Source organism: Aptenodytes forsteri, unplaced genomic scaffold (assembly GCF_000699145.1).
Source record: "Aptenodytes forsteri isolate BGI_AS27 unplaced genomic scaffold, ASM69914v1 Scaffold210, whole genome shotgun sequence".
In the NCBI taxonomy this organism is placed as follows: Eukaryota; Metazoa; Chordata; class Aves; order Sphenisciformes; family Spheniscidae; genus Aptenodytes; species Aptenodytes forsteri.
Genome location: NW_008795137.1, coordinates 1,021,524 through 1,037,467, shown reverse-complemented (window position 1 = coordinate 1,037,467; position 15,944 = coordinate 1,021,524). Strand labels below are relative to the sequence as shown.

The 15,944-nt window shown below is 37.2% G+C and overlaps 1 protein-coding gene across 1 annotated transcript in view; it reads left to right on the top strand.

Annotated features, from left to right (window-relative positions):
* Positions 1–15,944, top strand: part of PDE10A (phosphodiesterase 10A) — a 192,820-nt gene that overhangs the window by 133,133 nt on the left and 43,743 nt on the right. The window contains exons 6-7 of the mRNA XM_009278455.2: positions 10,962–11,102; positions 13,482–13,637. Of these exons, the coding sequence (XP_009276730.1) occupies positions 10,962–11,102; positions 13,482–13,637 (297 nt within the window). The remainder of the gene's footprint in view (positions 1–10,961; positions 11,103–13,481; positions 13,638–15,944) is intronic.

Sequence of the window (15,944 nt, the reverse complement as noted above, 5' to 3'; positions counted from 1 at the left end):
CGTCAGTAGAGCATGGGAAACTGAAAAGTCCTTGGCTAGTGTAAGCATTACCTAGCAACAACTAAAACATCGGTGCATTATCAACTTTGTTCTCATCCTAAATCCAAAACACTGTACCAGCTACTAGGAAGGAAATTAACTCTATCCCTGCCGAAACCAGGACAATTTATGTGAGGCCACAAACATGTGCACATACTCTGTGCTTCAGGGTGTATCTTAATAAGCTATTCTAGAATTTCTGTTCATGCAGAAATTGTTGTAGCTTGATGTGCAGTGCCACCTAGTGAATTTATAGGGTGGGTGATTTGAATTGTTAAGAACTAAGGAAAAAACATCTACTGCTTGCTAACTGTCTCAGGTTTTTGTGCCAGGCTAAGGTACATTATTTTGAATGTGTAGATATCTTCTCTGAAATTTGAGTCTTTTAAACATGTTTTCAGGTGAAACCCTTCTAGCTGCAAGTCAATTCAGAAAATTTTGGTCTCTATCCTTGAATCAATTCTAACATCATGTACTCTTTTTATACATAAAGTGAAAGAAATCTGTTGCTTTCTTATTTGCCAGTGAATAGTGATACTCAGCAGAGAGGGAAAGCTGTTGATGAGTTATAGTGTCTGAGTTTAACTTTGAGTCAACAAATTATCAAACTCTCCAAAAAAGAAATTGGATAAATAACTGTCAAGATCTAATTTAGTGAAATTTTGGTCCTGTTTCATTTAATATTCAGGTAAATGGACTTGTGGAATATGGTCATGATGAATATACTATAGGTAGAATGCAGAACTGGTTAGAAAACTAGACAGAGACTGGTTGTTTGTGGTTCACTATCAGAATGGGAGGGTATTTTGCATAAATCCTCAAGGATTTATCCTGGATCTGGTTTTGCTCAGTATATTCATTAATGCATGGGTGAAGGAAGAATATAGGCTTATTCAATTTGCATATTACATGAAATTGGGAAGGACTGCAGATGTGTTTGTAGGGATGGATTAGAATTCAAAATGATCTTGGGAAAATGGTCTGAAGAAACTGGACAATGATTCAGTGAGGACAAGTGCTGGGCTCTCCATAGATTGCCCCTCTCTCTGTAGGGCAGTTGGTGACTTTGAGAAAGATTCTGGGGTTTGCAGTGAATTTGAAGGTAAACATGAATCAGCAATATCGTTGCTGTAGCAAAAAAGACACTGTTGTATGTAACAGAAGCAGAAATGTAGCCTTTGTGTAAAGTAATTTTCCCATTCCTCTGTCCACTGCTAAGGTCTCAGGTGGAGTAATATGTCTGGTTTAAGCACTGCACTTTTAAGGAAAAATTGGAGGAGCTGAAGTGAGTTCAGGAGAGAGCAGGGAGAATGGTCAGGAGACAAAAGAACTAGTATTGCTTAGTCTAAAGAAAAGAAAGTTGAGGGGTGAAGATACGCCTGGATAAGCCAGAGAGGAAGGGAATCATCTCTTCTCCATAGCTACGGTGTGTAAGGGAAGTAGTAGTGGGCTTGAATTGGCATTAGGAAAGCTTCCCCAGTTGTGGCTGTAATGAAGCACTACAGCGTATTGCCTGTGAAAGCTCAGGGATCCTCATCTCTGGAGGTGTTTGAGAACTGTCTGGACAAACATCTTTCAGAAAAATGCTTAGCTGACCGTGCCTTAAATGGAAGGGATGGAAGAGAGGTATGTCAACTTAATTCTCTGTGTCAATGAACTGGTATAACTCTTGTTGTGTTTTTCAGTTGTGTAAATCAACTGGAAAGTTTCCAGGAATGAAGTGCAGTAAGAAATTGATACCATTCAGAAGGATGAAAACGTTAAACACCGTCCCCCGCCCCATACTAGTTGTTTTACACCATATAAGTGCATTGTCTTCATTTCACAAGTATCCAACATTTGTACATGCTATGTAGTTTAAAAATGCAAATCTCCTGTCAAGTACAATGTCAGTTATCAAGAAGGAAATAAGAAGTTTTTGTAAAAAATGGAGCTAGTTGCTGCGGGTTTTTTCTTCTTTTATCCCTGTGTGCTTCATGCAGTAGGATTGCTGCACTTGTGTTTAAACCTAGGACATAATTGCCTGTAGCTCTTTGAGATTTTAGCATGGTAGTATTGGGCTACTACTTCAACTTAGCCAGTTTACAAATCCAAGGTTTTTGTCTCTGGATAGTTTCCAAATTAGTTCTGTTTCATTTTCTTGGTCATCATTGCTTATTGTGATGAGTTTTATTCCTGCAAAAAACCTGGCCTTAGGGCACAGCCTTTATACCTATCTGCAAATAATTTTATCATTAGGCTGTGTGGTCTTACATGTAGGTTGTTATGTCCTTTACCAAGAGTAAAGATCTATTGCTGTTACTGAACAGAAAGAGGTGTGAGCAGCAAAAACCATTACGCTCACTTAATATCAACTTGCTTAGTTCCCATGTCTCTTTAATGTTTTTTTTCCAAGCATCAAGTCGAATAGCAATGCTTTAGTATTAAGGCTTTCATTTAATGTCAGTCGAATATTAAATGATTTTCCATTAAGCATTTTTAGGGCCAGTTTTATCAGCAAAATTTGCTGTGAAAGAAACTAGATCAGGATCCAGTCACCCTTACCACCAAACCAGTTTGTTAATGGAGTGCTTGTCATGTATACTTTAACCCTCATTCTAATCATTAAACCTGATTCTTATCCAGACTTCTTTTCTGCAAAGAAATTTTAGAAAAATCAGTTTATGGTTGGTATTTGCTTAGTTATAAGGAAAGTTATAAAAAAAGAAGAAACAACTGAGCAGTCTGTGAAATGGCAAGCAATACACGTTTGCAGTTCAAATCCAGTCCTGGCAAACTTTATATAGTTAGTTGAATGGTTTCTAGCCTTTGTGGGTTGGGATTTGGTGGAGTGCCGGATTCCCACGGGCTACACACCAACAGCCACTAGAAAAATAGCATCAATTACACCTGCGGTTGATATCTTCATCAGAAGAGCCAAAGACTGAAAGCACCTGCAAACTATAGGTATTTTCCTATCACTGTAAGAATATCTGTCAGGAGGAGCTGATGGTACAGTGTAAAGAGACTTGAGCTTCTGCTCCTAATCTTTTCTTTTACTGATTTTAATCTGCTTCCTCTGTCAAGCATTAGATTTTTACTAGAAAAACCAACCGTGGGGCCAAGTTATGACAGCATGACAAGATGAACATCAGTAATTCTTCATGTGCATGCTCTTAGCTGTAACAAACGAGGAGTAATGAGGGTTTTTCCAGCCACAGTAAAAGAGGTTCAAGATAAATTACTTCATAATTTAAACAGACTGTATGCATGGCACCACGAAAAGAGCACCAAAAGCCATGGTGTTATGGCTTATTGGATATACGCTAATTTTGTTATGTATCTGAAAGCCAAGTTTGCTGTGTTTAGCTATGAATTGAGAATGCTGTCGTGTTGATATCCCTCAAGAAGTGATTACAGTACATCATTCTGCATTCCTGTAGACTGGAAGACTTGTTAATATATTAGCATTTTAAAAAGACATTAGAGATTACAATATGTTGCCTATACTAAAGTGCCTGTGAAATATGAAAGGGTGAATTTTGTTACATTTCTCTGTGTTCACCAGTGGTTGAACCTTTGTTATGGTTGGTTTTTTTTTTTGGCTTTAAAGTGCCTGTGAAATATGAAAGGGTGAATTTTGTTACATTTCTCTGTGTTCACCAGTGGTTGAACCTTTGTTATGGTTGTTATTTGTTTTGGACTTTCTGTTTTGTTTCAGTTTGTTTTTTTAAGCACCTCTTGCTCTCTGTGGTCACGATAATGCTATTAGTGGATTCCAAGTCACACTGTAACATCAGTCAAAATTAACAGGAGGTTTTTTTGGTTGGAGACTTTATCAAAGTGAATTAAGAAATTAAACTAGGAGGGAAGCAATCATTTTGAAGATTTTGGGCCCAGCTGGAACAATCTGTTGTGTCACAGAAGGCAGGAAAGGAAGCACCTCATGTGCTCTGAGGTTCCAACAAAGTATAGGAGGGTTCTGGTGTCAGACTTCAGTGTTCCTCTGCCTAACTACATTTAAAGAAAGAAGTCCATTCACCATATGGAATTTGTTGGAAAAACATTGGTGATAGGGTAGCTGAGTTTGATGTAGGTAAGGAGATTCTGTCTGTGTCTGGAAGGAGGTGAAACAGATCAAAATAGGGAATTGCAGGATCCTGTGGGCTGCCAGGAGCCGGAATGCATGAACCTGGATGCTTCCAAAGGATTCGCTCTCCAAGACAATGTTTGCTCTTTTGGTAGTTTATCAAACCCAGAGTGACTCTCCCATCTTGATTGCCTGCTCCCTCATCGGCAGTAGAGATATCTAATGCTCTGTCTACACTAGATATCTTTTATTACTTAACTTTTGCCGGAAGAGAGACAGTGACATTGCAATGTCAGCAAAGAGCTATTCATGTTTATCTGTTTCTGTTACTGACTTACATTCTCACCGCAAGTGATTATAGCAGCAAAAGATACTGTGAGCAGCGCACAGGCATCCTGCTGTCCCCTCAGCCTTTTCCTTTTCCTGCATTGTGAGTTACCAGTATAGTATTTGGGAAATTATGGGCCTTTATATTCTCATATTTCCTTTTTTATTGACGATATATTGTTTAAGTTGTGGTTGAAAATCCACTGGTTCCTTATTTTGATTATTAGTCACTGTTCAGGGTCATTACCAGAAATGCAAACTGTTAGTCTGTTTTTGAAGTAAAATATTCAAACCCACTAAAGAAATGCAAGTAAGTTGAAAGGGCCCAATCTATCCGCTTGTTCACTTGCTTGTGAAGCTGTATACAGTATATCCGATGTCTGCATGGGAACATTTCTAATTGCTCTTTGAGCTGGTGAAGGATGATTTGAACGTGCATTTGCAAATTAAAAGAATGCTGGAGTGATTCATGGTTAGAAGAGAGTAGGTGAGCCCTAAATTTTATTATCACTACAGTACATTTTATTTTATAAGTATTTTCTTAAGCAAAAGGAAAAACAGGGAATGTGAGCTGGATAGGTGATGTGAAAAACCTGGTGGTTTTGGACAGTCGTAATTAAAGAGATTCCCTTAAAGCTGTCTCTGTGGGATGCCTCAGAGATTATTTCAGTAACATGCCATAGTAGAGCAGAGCACAGCTTCTTTGTTCTTACTGCGTTTTCTTTGGCTGACCTTGCCATTGATGGCTTTTAGGATTCAAAAGCTTTGTTAACAAAACCCCAACAAAACTCGAGAAGTTTCCACATTGTTAATTGGCAATAAATGTTTAAACTCATTCAGATTTAAATTGATCATATATGGAATGTATCAACAGTCATGAAACTTTTTTAGGTGTATATATAAAGTCAATGTGGTATGGTAGAAGCTTATGGACTAATTGCAGCTTATATATGGTTATGAGAAAATTTGCCTTTCTTTTTAGTAGTGCTGCATCGTCTGCAGCAACAGGGTTGCTGTTTGAGGTCTAGGTGGAGGTCTGTCCTTGCACAGTCATACTTTTCTACCTGTACAGAGTCGGGAGGAATGGTGGCAAATTCAGAACCTACTAGGTAGTTTGAAGAGTTTTTTGATCACTGACCCCTTAGCAGTGGGGTTTGTAGTTTCCCATAAGAAGCAGAATAGGATTGCTTCTGTAAAACTCTTTTTATCACTGGAAATAAAATAACGTCCACAAGCTTTTTCCAATATAGGGATGCCTATTCACAGCAGTACTTCACGGTAGTAGCAATGGAGGGGTGCACCAGCCAAACTGATACTTACACAAGGACACAGGAAAGACTTGTGCTAGCAACTTTTGCTAGCAACACTTTGTGGTGTCAACACAGTTTTTTGGCCATTGAAGATCCAGTGAAGGCCTTTTCTGGAGAAAAAATATGTATGTGTGGAAGAAGTGAGTGTTTTCTGGTGAAAGTGGCCGTTTGGTTTTGTCTTTTTTTTCTTGTATTTTGTTTTGAGAAGCTGTTTCTGAGAAGAGAAAGATTTGTGCGTCGTTTTATATTTAGTTATGGGCATGACTCAGGAGACCAGTGTGGAAAAGCACATTTTATACATGTAATTTAAATAACACAGTTACTTTGCTAAGTGTCACACATTGCTATCCTGGCATAAAGAAGCAAATGTCTTAAGAAAAAGTAAGAAGAATTGTGCGAATAAAAGTGTTAGTCTTTGGGGAGAGCAACTTTGGTCTCCAGTGTCCTGTTAATTTAATTTGACTCATTCCACTACTTAGACTACAGAATTCAGACTTTAAATATTGTGTTTCATCTCCTACATTTTGCAGTACTCTGCAGTATGAACCACCTTTTCAGTATTGAACACATTATAGTGTTACTGTTCCTGCTATAAAAGTACTTTTCTAATAGTAAATCTTTTTCCTATAAACATATAGTGTAGCAGGTCAAACATTTGTGAAGGTATGTATTCTGGTATTTCTGTGCCCTTTATATCCTAAACCTTTTACTAGCTGCTTTGATTTTTTAAAAAAAATATTTTATATCAGAACACTGATTTAAATAAATCGTGAACTGTGGTTTCTTCAGTTTTATTAGAATAATGTACTTTTTTTCAGATCATGGGGTGCTTTTCTTGGATCTGTTATGTAAAATGTTCTTTTTCATTCTATTTAAGTGCATGTAAAAACATGAAACTGAAGCTTATGAAGGCAAGTAACTGCGAAACTAAGTTTTCATTTAAGAATTATATGTGTCTATTTTATTAGATTATAAGAAAGTAAGCATAAATGGAGCTTTTTATTCTGGTAAATTAAGCAGGCTTGTTCTGGCAGATTCGAAGTACTGATTTAATGGTTTTTGTTGTTTGGGTTTTGTGTGTGTTTGTATTGCTTTTTTTTTTGTAGCACATTCTTGTAATTCATACGGAAAAGAAACATTCTGACTTTTCCAGTGTCTTTCACTGCTAAAGGCCACTTTTTAAAGAAGCTGTGAGTGTAAATGGGTTTGAAGAATAAGGCTGATATTTGGGATCAGAATAAACAGAAAATTTCAAGATTTCGTGCACTTGTACCATAATGCAAGGCATCAAAATGGAGTAAATAGCGTGCATGTTCAGTAGAGCTACCCCATGGAAGAAGCACCTTTCCTTCCAGCTGCATGATTCGTGTGAAATAAATATGCTGAAATGACTTGTCAGAGCTAAAATACTATGTGGCAGCTCCCTTTTCCCTTTTAAGGTAGTTTAATTTTCACCTGTATCACTATATTAGCAAAAGAATAACTGGATGGAAAACTCTCTTCCTTGTCTTTCTGAACTTTTTGAGACTGCCTGACTTTCTGCTTAAGAACAAGACAGATGCTCAGTTACTGGTTTTGTCGGAGTCTTGAGTGTTTTTCTTTTGAACTCAGCAAATGCCCTAACCATTGGACTACTGATTCTTCTTAGATAGACTTCACTCTTGTTTTGGCTATGAATTCTGTACTTTGACCATTTGTTTTCCCCTCAGCATAAAGTCCAACTTTCTGCTTCCAAAATGCTGTTAATCCATTACAGCTAAGGTACCTTCGTCACTGCAGGAGTGCCTACATACGGTGCATTATATTGCATCTCCTTAGTTTCTGAACGTTTCAGTGTGTTCCTTTTGGAATTGTTTAGTATGTTCTATAATGTGCCTTGCATGTTTGCAGAATAAAGAAATCATAATTATTGAGGATGCATCTCATCACTTCATTTTCTACAGCTGGCAGTAGATGCTGAATTTTCACATGCAAATTGTACCTTTAATATTCTGTGCTAGAAGACAGCCCTTGTTTAGTAATTTACCCGGTTTCACAGAGCCCAAATTGGTAACCATCGATCTCTGAAGTCTGTCTCCTTTCACACCTGAGTTTTCTTTGTCTTGTGATCCATTCGGCTCGCTCTAGCTCTAAGCCATAGTGCAAGGCATTCTGTAGGCTCTGAGGTGAGCTGTGAAGTTCATACTCAAATGGTAATTGGAGCCTCAGCTAAAATAACCGTATTAATACAAAATTTTTGTCGTAGTTTCCATCTATAAAATGAGGATAGAGACACCACCCACCTTACAGGGGAGATGTAATAATGCGTAGTTAGAGGTTGTGAGGTACTCAGGTGCTATAGTGATACTGACCACACAGGTCTAGGAGAGCAAAATAAGAGAAATGCCATTGATTTCAGAGTGCCTAAATTTAACTTAATTTCTTTAATGAATCAGGCCGATAGATTTTTTTTTCTTTCTTTTTTTTTTTTTTTTTTTTTTAGATTTTCTGTTGGGTGTTTTTCTGCAGGGAATTAAGTATGAATATAATGGCATAATATTTAAATAATAACAATTCCTGTGCAAAGCTCCCTGCTTACTCCTAAGCCTAAGCCGAAATCTTATTTGAACAAGCTAAAAGCTCTTTTTTCAGTCTTTCAAGGCAACGCTGCATTCTGAGCTACTGGAATCTGGAGTACCTGTGCACCTGCTTTTGTCTACTGTTACAGAAACCTTTGTGAATGATAAACGTAGGAGACAGATTAGATGTAATTAATATTAATTATCATAACCGTTGATGCTATAGAATCTTGGGTGATTGATCCTTGTAGCAACCCTAATGAAAACAAAGTCTTGTAGTAAAATTCATCAGTACAAAGGAGTAGCACAACATGTGGCTGTTCTTACCAGGAATGTGGTGGCACTATCATCTATCTGTGGTATTATATATGTAAATTAAAAAAAAAAAAAAAAATTCTATTTTCCTAGCAAGGATCTTTGCTTCAAATGTTTCATCTTAGTTCATATGCTTTAAGTTCATAATTTAAAATCATACAGCTATTTAGCAGTAGGGTTACTTACTACAGCAGCTTTCTATATATACTCCTGGTCTTACAAATTTATCCATGAAATAAATTGGATCATTGATTACAGTAAATAAGAAAACACAATTTGCCAATAGAAGGTGGGTCTCTGAGGTGGTGTTTTAGTTGTGTTAATATTAAGAATGTATAAGGAGGGGTGGCTCAAGAGATTAGGACATTAAGCTGAAGTCTTGGAAATACAGATTTGATCCCTGCTGTTCTAACACCTTGTGTAACCTTTGCCACGTCATTTATTCTTCATGTGCCTAAATTCCCTTTGTGTTTAAAAGGTAATAGCTCTGCTATGCTGAATAGGGTGTGACAGTGATAAATGCTTTAAAATTTTGAGAGTCTCTGGGATGCTGTAGCGTTAGGAGACACATAAATTGATGGATGTAATGAGACGAAGGTAGAAAAATGAAACAGAAGATGAAACTTTTTGCTTGTAAAATGAACTGTTCCTGCTGATTGCATTGAAGACAGGGGTTTTTTTGTGGTTTTGTGACTTTAAAATCGGTGGTCACTAACAGGCTGCTTCTTTGCAGGTTGTCTGAGGAGAAAAATAAAGGAAAATTTTAAAGAGACTGTGATAGGGGCATTGTTTTCCAGCACTCTACTGTTCCATAAAGTTTTTTTTTCATCCAAAAATGAAAGAAATTTTAGATTTGAAGAGTGTTTGACATACAGAAGGGTTTGCAGGTTCGACCTTTATATATGTGTTTAATTTTCTTTTTGTAAAATAATATTTGCAATCCCATTCATTCTGGTGGTGTTAACTTGTTTAATATTTTTGTTATAGAACAATTATCAGACGTTTCTGGATGAGTTTCATGATGTGAATGTTGTCATACCTGACTTTTCTACAAATGAGACTGTTTTAGGTAGACAGCAAGTAAGATCGATGTTTCTTCTAGTACAGGGGACGAATGCAGTCACGGATTTCAGGGGAAATATAGTGTTAGGATAATTTTGAAATTACTTTTCCATGGGATGAGATAAACAAGAAATTTAAAGATTGTGTTTACTTTTTGAGTATTTTCTATTGAAATAAATGAGTGCATCCTAGAAAAAAAAAATCTTTCTCTTACAAGGTAATATTTTCCTCTGTGAGTCTTTATGCAGTGTACTGTGTGTTCAAGGTAAATGCAATCCAACTCTGATATAAGCGATGACTGACTTCGGCAGAAAAGTTATCCGCTGTCTGAACAGTGACTTTAGAGTGGGATTTCCTAAGATTTCAAAACAGTTAAGCGGAGTTTATCCAACTACTTTTCACTGTCAAAAGCTGTGTTTCTCTACATTATCTACTTAATCCTTAAAGGAAAATTTTAAAGAGACTGTGATAGGGGCATTGTTTTCCAGCACTCTACTGTTCCATAAAGTTTTTTTTTCATCCAAAAATGAAAGAAATTTTAGATTTGAAGAGTGTTTGACATACAGAAGGGTTTGCAGGTTCGACCTTTATATATGTGTTTAATTTTCTTTTTGTAAAATAATATTTGCAATCCCATTCATTCTGGTGGTGTTAACTTGTTTAATATTTTTGTTATAGAACAATTATCAGACGTTTCTGGATGAGTTTCATGATGTGAATGTTGTCATACCTGACTTTTCTACAAATGAGACTGTTTTAGGTAGACAGCAAGTAAGATCGATGTTTCTTCTAGTACAGGGGACGAATGCAGTCACTTGGATTTCAGGAAATATAGTGTTAGGATAATTTTGAAATTACTTTTCCATGGGATGAGATAAACAAGAAATTTAAAGATTGTGTTTACTTTTTGAGTATTTTCTATTGAAATAAATGAGTGCATCCTAGAAAAAAAAAATCTTTCTCTTACAAGGTAATATTTTCCTCTGTGAGTCTTTATGCAGTGTACTGTGTGTTCAAGGTAAATGCAATCCAACTCTGATATAAGCGATGACTGACTTCGGCAGAAAAGTTATCCGCTGTCTGAACAGTGACTTTAGAGTGGGATTTCCTAAGATTTCAAAACAGTTAAGCGGAGTTTATCCAACTACTTTTCACTGTCAAAAGCTGTGTTTCTCTACATTATCTACTTAATCCTTTACACTACATAGGTAGCACAGTAACTCTGTAAAAGTAACCATGCTTTCTAATTGCATTTTTTTTTCTTTTTTTCCTTCTAACTAGAGTCTGTGTGTATTTACACCACCAGGAGCTAAAGAAGGACAACCACGGCTCATTCCTGCAGGGCCCATTGCACATGGCACTACAGTATCTGCTTATGTAGCCAGATCCAGAAAAACGTTGTTAGTAGAAGATATTCTGGGGGTAAAAAGCTCTCTCTTTTTAATGAGATGATTACAGCATGTTCTTAGAATGAATATTTTGATGCCGAAATGTTTATTAAGCTGAATGTATAATGATAGAATTTACATCTGTCTTGCTTCCAAGAAAATAAATTTGCGTTTGGATTAGCTTGATGGAATAATTTCAGAATATCTCATTTATTTTTAAGTTTAAAGATTATTATTTTTTTTCTTTTAACATTTTTTTGGTTGTCAGATAAGGGAAGTAATGGTACCATAGTCACTTGGAAAGAAAAAAAACCCGTCAGTCAAAACTCCTGTCCTCCTGGTCTTGAAATACTTAGTGTGCTAATCCCAACAAGACGAACTTCCATATAGTCAATCAAAGTTTGAATTAATTATAATGCAGGGCTCACACTGACAAGAATGTCAATCAGAATTCTGGTTATTAGACAGGATTTTGATCTCTGCTTACGCTAATGTAAAGCTAGAATACTTATAATATCAGTAGACCTACGTGAAGGGCACACTAATGTAACTGTAACAAAATTCAGGCTTTTGTCCGTAAAAGGATTCAGAAAATCCTAAGGTGATCTTCTGATAATTCTTGGCACTCTGTATGTCTGTCCTTTTTAATTTCTTGAAAAACTTCAAGTCAACATCCTCTAGTTGTATCTATGCAATTGTATGAAACTGATATTTAAACTGTACTTTATGAGAACACTTTATGATCAGCTGGTTATGAGAACACCAAGGAAGTTTAAATTCTCTTCTCTCTTCAGTGTTTTCTATCCTTTTGAGTTCTGTCCAGAATAACAATCTTTGGATACTGTGGCCAAAATTGGACATTGCTGTCTCTATTTTAAAAAATATTTGTTAAAAAATGTATGACCTTTAGTGGGCAAACCCAGGCTATAAACAAAATACCAAATGCCTAATGTGAGTACACTTAAACAGAACCACAGAAACAAAAGGCAGAAGCCGCTTTCCCTGTAGTAACAGTCAGTGCTTTCTATACACCCTGGACTATAAAGATTTTATATGTTGTTAGATTTGTTCGGTCACACACAGGGCTTAAATTGTTACTGGTAATCTCCAATTAATATAACAATATCCTTGTATGCGAGGGCTGTATGTTTTGATTTTATATTCATAATCAAATCGGGGGCAGGGGGGTAGTGGGGAGGAGTTTTTTGTTGGTTTACAGTATCAGTGGATTATTGACCGAACAGGGAGTTTCATTTTGGTGACGTGGTTTGCCTTCATGTGATTTTAGGAGCATCTCAACAGTGCAAGGGAAGTGCTTGCAGATAGACTTGCCAGCCCTTTATATTGGGAGGACAGAATTAAAAAGTGAAAGCAGGAGGCTCGTGTTGCAAAGTGCTTCCCACTCTCTTTTGTCTGTCATTTGTTCCTAGCCTTCAGATTGATTGTCAACTTAGAAATTAAGGTAGAGATTACTTGCTGTTTTCTTCGAGAAAGGAGAGATTTTGATCAGCCTTGAAGGAGTGCCTGTCTTGCCTGAGCAAGGCAACATCTGGTACGAATCAAGTACTGAAGGATTGATGTGCAATGAAGTGGGTCTTGCACATTTCACATCAGCTAGTTACTGCCTTACTAACTGTAACATCCAGGAGGTTTCTCAGGTCTTTGTGAGTTTTCCCACATGGGGAACTGAAGCTATAAAGCCTTGGACGTTCCCTATTTAGATTAAAAGTTATGAATTTGGGCCTTTTATAGCAGCTGGTAGGATTATTTTAACATTTGTTCCTATAACTGTTGCACCGTTTTATTCAGGATGCATAAGCAAGGGAAGGAGAAAGATTCTTATTCTCCTGCACAGTTTTTTAGGAAGACACTTTCCTCCTTGGGAGTTGGTTGTGGATTATAACTCTGTATAACCTAAGGCCTTAGCCTCAGGTTTTGATTTTTGTTCTCTCGGAAGCACTGCTGTCTGCTTGGTAACGCTGAAATCTGAGCAGTCCACTTCATGATTACAAAAGCTTTGGGGGTGGTGGTGGTGGTGGGGTAGTGTTGTTTGTTTGGGTTTTTACTTAATCTGGACTGGCATTAGCAATGAAGTGCTGGTTTTGCTGCCTGTGAGATTAGAGAAAATGTATTATAAAAACAAACGCAAAGCTGGGTCTAATATCACAGCTAATTCTAACTTTACATCAATGAGGTTATTTGTATATGTAAATTAATGCTGAGACTTTTTTGTTGCAGTTTTTTAGTAGATGTCTTAATACTGTGTGTAAATTATGCTGAGATATGAGTTTTAGTGAATTTTATCATTTTCCTGCAGATTTGATCAGCCAGGAGAGGGAGGAAAACGTCACTATATCTTTCATGTTAATGTTATGATATTTACGTTTTATCAGATTATGTTTACATTTTCTAGGATGAGCGATTTCCCAAAGGTACTGGACTGGAATCAGGGACTCGTATCCAATCTGTTCTGTGTTTGCCAATTGTCACTGCAATTGGTGATCTGATTGGTATCCTGGAGCTTTACCGTCACTGGGGCAAAGAAGCCTTCCACCTTAGTCACCAAGAGGTGAGCTCATGCCCAGCCTTTCCCCACTTCCCCACAATGGTCAGCCCTTCAGCCCCCCCCCAACTTTTTTCTCTCGCTCTTCTCGTGTTTTTGACTTTTTTCATACTTGATTTTTGTTCTCAATGAATGTTACTTATTGAAAAAAACAGGTAGTGATTTGTATTTTCAGTCACAGAAAGTAAAATTTACATATACAAGTACAGGGACACATCAAGAATTTTACCTTGTGTTCTTCTGTGGAAAAACAGGTTCAAGATTTCTTTATTGATTATAAACTCAATACAGAGTTGTTAGAGAAGTTAATGCAGAGCAGGTGAATGAAATGTAAGTGTAAATCAAATGTCAAAAACCGAAATAACTTTATATAAAAAGGACATTGTCGAGTCATCCTGAGTCTCAATTTTAACTTTCCAGTAAAGCTTTATTTTACAGTATGGAAAGACTTTTTTTTTTTTTTTTTTTCCTCCCCCCAGCTGACTTTTTCGGTGTGGCTTCTCAAGTGAATGAGCCCTATCGTAAAACATAATGTTGCAGTGTTGTAGCAACAGTATAGCCAGTCTCAATGCTAGGTCTCGCAGGAGGGGGAAGCAATTTTATTTTAAAACAAAAGTGAAGCAAAAGAGATTTCATGTATTTGCATTCACATTCGTACATCCACACGCTCTCAGGCACCAAGATGTGTGTGTCCAGGTGGTATTTCTAAGAGTTGCGCACAGAGATGCACGTACCCTGCTAGTCTCTCCAGGATGCCTTGGAATGGGAGGACAAGGGATGCCGGCTGTTGAGTCCTTATGTCTCCTGGTTTCTTCCTAGGTTGACAACCATGTGCTGGTTTTGGGTCAGCCTTTTCTTTAGCCTTTAGGAGCTGACATCTTTTGTCTCTCTAGCCTGTCCCATCTCTGTGAGTCATCAAGATTTACTCACTGTCCTTTGTCTCCTGACCAAGATGTCCTTAGAAACTGTGTGTAGATGTGCTGGTACCTGGATGACCTGCTAATCTAGCTGCCATTCGTAAAGCTCTATTCTGCCTTTTTTTCCTTCTGATGCTTCCCCATCCAGATATTCCCATTCATAACCATCTTCCCATTTCCATGACTGTTCTCTATGCTGCATGGTTTACTGTATTTATATAAGGCCTGTGTAGCTACATTGTCCATACATGTCCATTTGTCACTTCAAAGTTATAAGTTGTTAGCCAAGTACAAAAAAATTTGAAAACGGAGCAGATGTCTCAAAGGCTATCGCTGTATTAAAGGTGTTAGAAGTGCATCTTAGCTCTCATGTCTGGGTGAGGATCTTTGTTATGTCCCACCTACACATTAAGATGGCTGTCACATTAAGATGAATGTACCTCTGTACATTTCTCTCTGTACCCTTTCATTTCTCTCTGTACCCTTTCCCTTCAGGAACCTGAACACAGAGGTTAGGACAAAATGGGGTGAGTAGTAGCCAGGTCTGTTGTCTCGATAGTGGTACGAGATGCACCGTGGAGCAGTTTAGCTGTACTGAACAGGAATTATTCCTGTGAAAAGAACAGAAAATGTGCAGACAAGAGATATTAAAACTAGCCCTCCCAAGGAAGGAAAAACCAGCAATATTTGTCAGTTGTATATTCTGTTTATCAGTAACCTAAGTAGCCTAGCATACATGTGATGCTCATACGTGTATATTAGTTGGGCAGTCAATGTAGCTCCATCCTCAGTGTCACACCTGGTATTTTTTCACCAGTAGGTAGAGGTCATGGTAGGGGACTGGATTAGTATCGTGGTGCCAGTGTCCCTGCTCACAGAACAAAGAACAGGCATTCATACAAAACTAGGCTTCGTTAATTCTGCTGCTTACACGCAATGTATTTATTTTTTAAAATTATCCTATTACATTAATCAATCTACAGTTCAGGTAGGTTTCAGACATGCATTGTTCTGTGCAAATATGAATTTGTAATGTTTTATGAAATACCTTCTGTAACTGAAGTTCATGAATGTTCTACTTGGAAAAGACTGGCTGCTAAATAGAAGTATTTCATTAGTAAATTAAAAATATTTTAAGGTCACTTTCTGAGTGTTCTAAAGCATTCTTTTCATTTTCAGGTTTCAGAAAGCCTCTGGATACCATTAGCAGTTTTTATAAAATGTACAACGTGTTCTGTTTTTAAAAAAAAAAAATTAAAAAAAAGTATCTTAGGAGCGTATGCAGCAGCAGACCTCTTGTACTTCTGTCCTCTGTGTTCCTATAAAGCTCCTGTGTTTCAAGGACAGGAGATTATGCATGGTAGCACATCTTAGTTAACTGCTGTTTACATGACAT